Source organism: Octopus bimaculoides, chromosome 20 (assembly GCF_001194135.2).
Source record: "Octopus bimaculoides isolate UCB-OBI-ISO-001 chromosome 20, ASM119413v2, whole genome shotgun sequence".
Lineage (NCBI taxonomy): Eukaryota > Metazoa > Mollusca > Cephalopoda > Octopoda > Octopodidae > Octopus > Octopus bimaculoides.
In genome coordinates, this window is record NC_069000.1 from 47,500,149 (window position 1) to 47,502,796 (window position 2,648).

General features: G+C 39.0%; 1 protein-coding gene across 1 annotated transcript in view; it reads left to right on the forward strand.

The window, feature by feature from the left end:
* Nucleotides 1-2,648, forward strand: part of LOC106879877 (protein FAN-like) — a 38,741-nt gene that overhangs the window by 16,290 nt on the left and 19,803 nt on the right. Inside the window, exons 9-11 of the mRNA XM_014929601.2 lie at nt 1,056-1,164; nt 1,943-2,036; nt 2,469-2,551. Coding sequence (XP_014785087.2) covers nt 1,056-1,164; nt 1,943-2,036; nt 2,469-2,551 — 286 coding nt within the window. The remainder of the gene's footprint in view (nt 1-1,055; nt 1,165-1,942; nt 2,037-2,468; nt 2,552-2,648) is intronic.

Below are 2,648 nucleotides of genomic sequence, written 5' to 3' on the forward strand. Positions count from 1 at the left end.
CATGGGAATATAAATACTTGAATAGCAAATATGGGTGACAGGGAGAGCATCCTCAGGCAGAAGACTACATCAGTGCACTATGCAACAGGATGACTAAAGACAGATAGAAACAGTATAATGCAACAGGATGACTAAAGACAGGTAGAAACAGTATAATGCAACAGGATGACTAAAGACAGGTAGAAACAGTATAATGCAACAGGATGACTAAAGACAGATAGAAACAGTATAATGCAACATGATGACTAAAGACAGGTAGAAACAGTATAATGCAACATGATGACTAAAGACAGGTAGAAACAGTATAATGCAACAGGATGACTAAAGACAGGTAGAAACAGTATAATGCATAAACCCAAACACACACATGCACATACTTAAGATGAAATAAAAATAAATAAATAACAGATAAATAAGTAAATGGATTTTTAGAAACTATATAAAGGGCATGGGTACAAAGAATATAGCAAGTACACCCATACACACACACATTCAAAAAGCACGTGGACATGTGTGCACACATGCACATACACACACACAGATACAGGTGCAGACACATGCACAGATAAGGACACATACTATAGAAAGACAGAATGGACTAAACAGGAGGAGACGCATGGGATGGAAGAATCGCTGAAGAGGTCATAGATGTGTGATGAAAGATAAAATAAGAACAACAATAATAAATGAGTGAAGAACAAATATACAGTGGGTGTGTTTATTTGGCAGAAAAAAATGACCATCTCAAAATATAGCAATATATATATATATATACACACATGTATATACACGGTAATCCCTTGACTGTTGTGAGTGTTACATTCCAAAACTTCCCAAAGAAATAATTAAAATCTAGAAAAATCTAAATCCCTATCCAACGTGGAAACCCACGAAATAAATTTACATTTATTAGATTGAAAAAAACTGCAATGTATCAAGTGTGCGAGAGGTGAAGCACAATATGGCAAGGGATTACTGCGTATGCTTGTGTGTGTGTGTATATATATATCAAAGGATGTGTTTCTTAATGTATCTTTTGATTGTTTCATTTGTAGGGTGTTGAAATTTTGTGTACAGAAAGGGCTTCATTAAAGCACCTATATTTGACCCTTAAAAATCAGTCTGAAAGAGACGAACTTTATGAAAATATTATTTCAAATGCAGGTAGGTTAATTGATTTAATGAAGATGTGCAATTGTAGTGGTGAGATGGGGCAGGTGGTGGTGGTGGTGGGGTTAAAGACATCCCCTCCCCCCCACCAACCTTCAGTTGTTATTGAAATATTGATTCAGTATTGATCGTGTGGTTGTGAAGTGATAGAATTTGATGAAGGAGATGGGGAATATTGAGAGGAGAAAGAATGATGGAGAAACAGAGAATATACTCCATGGTGAGAGTTGCTAGAAATAGCAGCCAAAACACACTGAAATTACATACTATGATCTCAAAAAGGTAGGGAGACATTTGTTATGCTATGAGGGGGAAAGGATTTATTTTTATTGGTTAGTAAAGAGGGAGGGACAGAGCCCATGACCCTTTCCAGGGTATCTGAAACTGGTGGGGGGTAGGGAGGGAGGAAGGTATCGTCAAACAATTGGCTTATTTATATTCAAGGTGTGAAGTGGTGATGTTCAACCAGTGACAGATTAGTCTGCCCCACCAAGGATTTGAACTCAGTAAGGACGAGACCAAATAGCAGAAGGTGTCTGGTCATTGCTAACTTGTGGTCAAAGAGGTCCTGAATGGGAACTAAATGATGATCACAGCCTGTCAGGTTCTGTAGTGGTCTTTGGGGGACTGAAATGGCCCTGTGGATAACATAGCCTACTTGCTTCTAGGTGGTGGGTTCAATTCTACTCTAAAGACTTCATTGTTTCTAAACCCAATTTGATTCAAGATTGATGTTGGTGAGTTATTCCTTTGTGTTCCTTCATTCCTTCAGGTCTTGATATGGAGAGTATGGAACAAGAAAATGTCATTCTAAAATGGCAGACTGGTCTTATATCTAATTACGATTATCTGCTTTACCTGAACAGGTAAGTTCATTCCTCATCACAAATTGAAAACACACATCGATGCTCGAATGACATTATTGTTGTTGTTTTATTAATTGCGGTGTGTTGTTGGAAACTGGGTGTTTGGATTCCCTGTGAAATATATCTGTTAATTCCCCTCCACGGGTTTCTTTCTCTACAGCTTCATTTCTCATCACAGAACAAATACATGTTTGACACATTCCATCTCAATTCGGGTCTTCATTACTCTCTCCCTCCCTTCTGCTTTTCTTTTTCATTCCCACACCACTCCTCTCACACTCAGCACCTCCACCATCTCTCTCTCTCTCTCTCTCTGTCCCTCTACCTCTCTTTTTAATCTCTCTCTCCCTCTCTCTCTAATATCTCTCCCTAATATGTCTTCTTTTCCTGTATGTCTCTCTTCTCACTCACATCTCTCTATCTCTTCCCTAGGATGGCTGACCGAAGTTTCAATGATCTCACCCAATATCCTGTAATGCCATGGGTCATTGCTGACCATCACAGTTCAAAGTTAGGTGAGTCTTTTGTTAGTTGTTCTTTCAGGTCCACTCCCCACCCATCCCCTTCTCTGTTCTAAGCCATGGAGCCACACACACACACACACACACACAC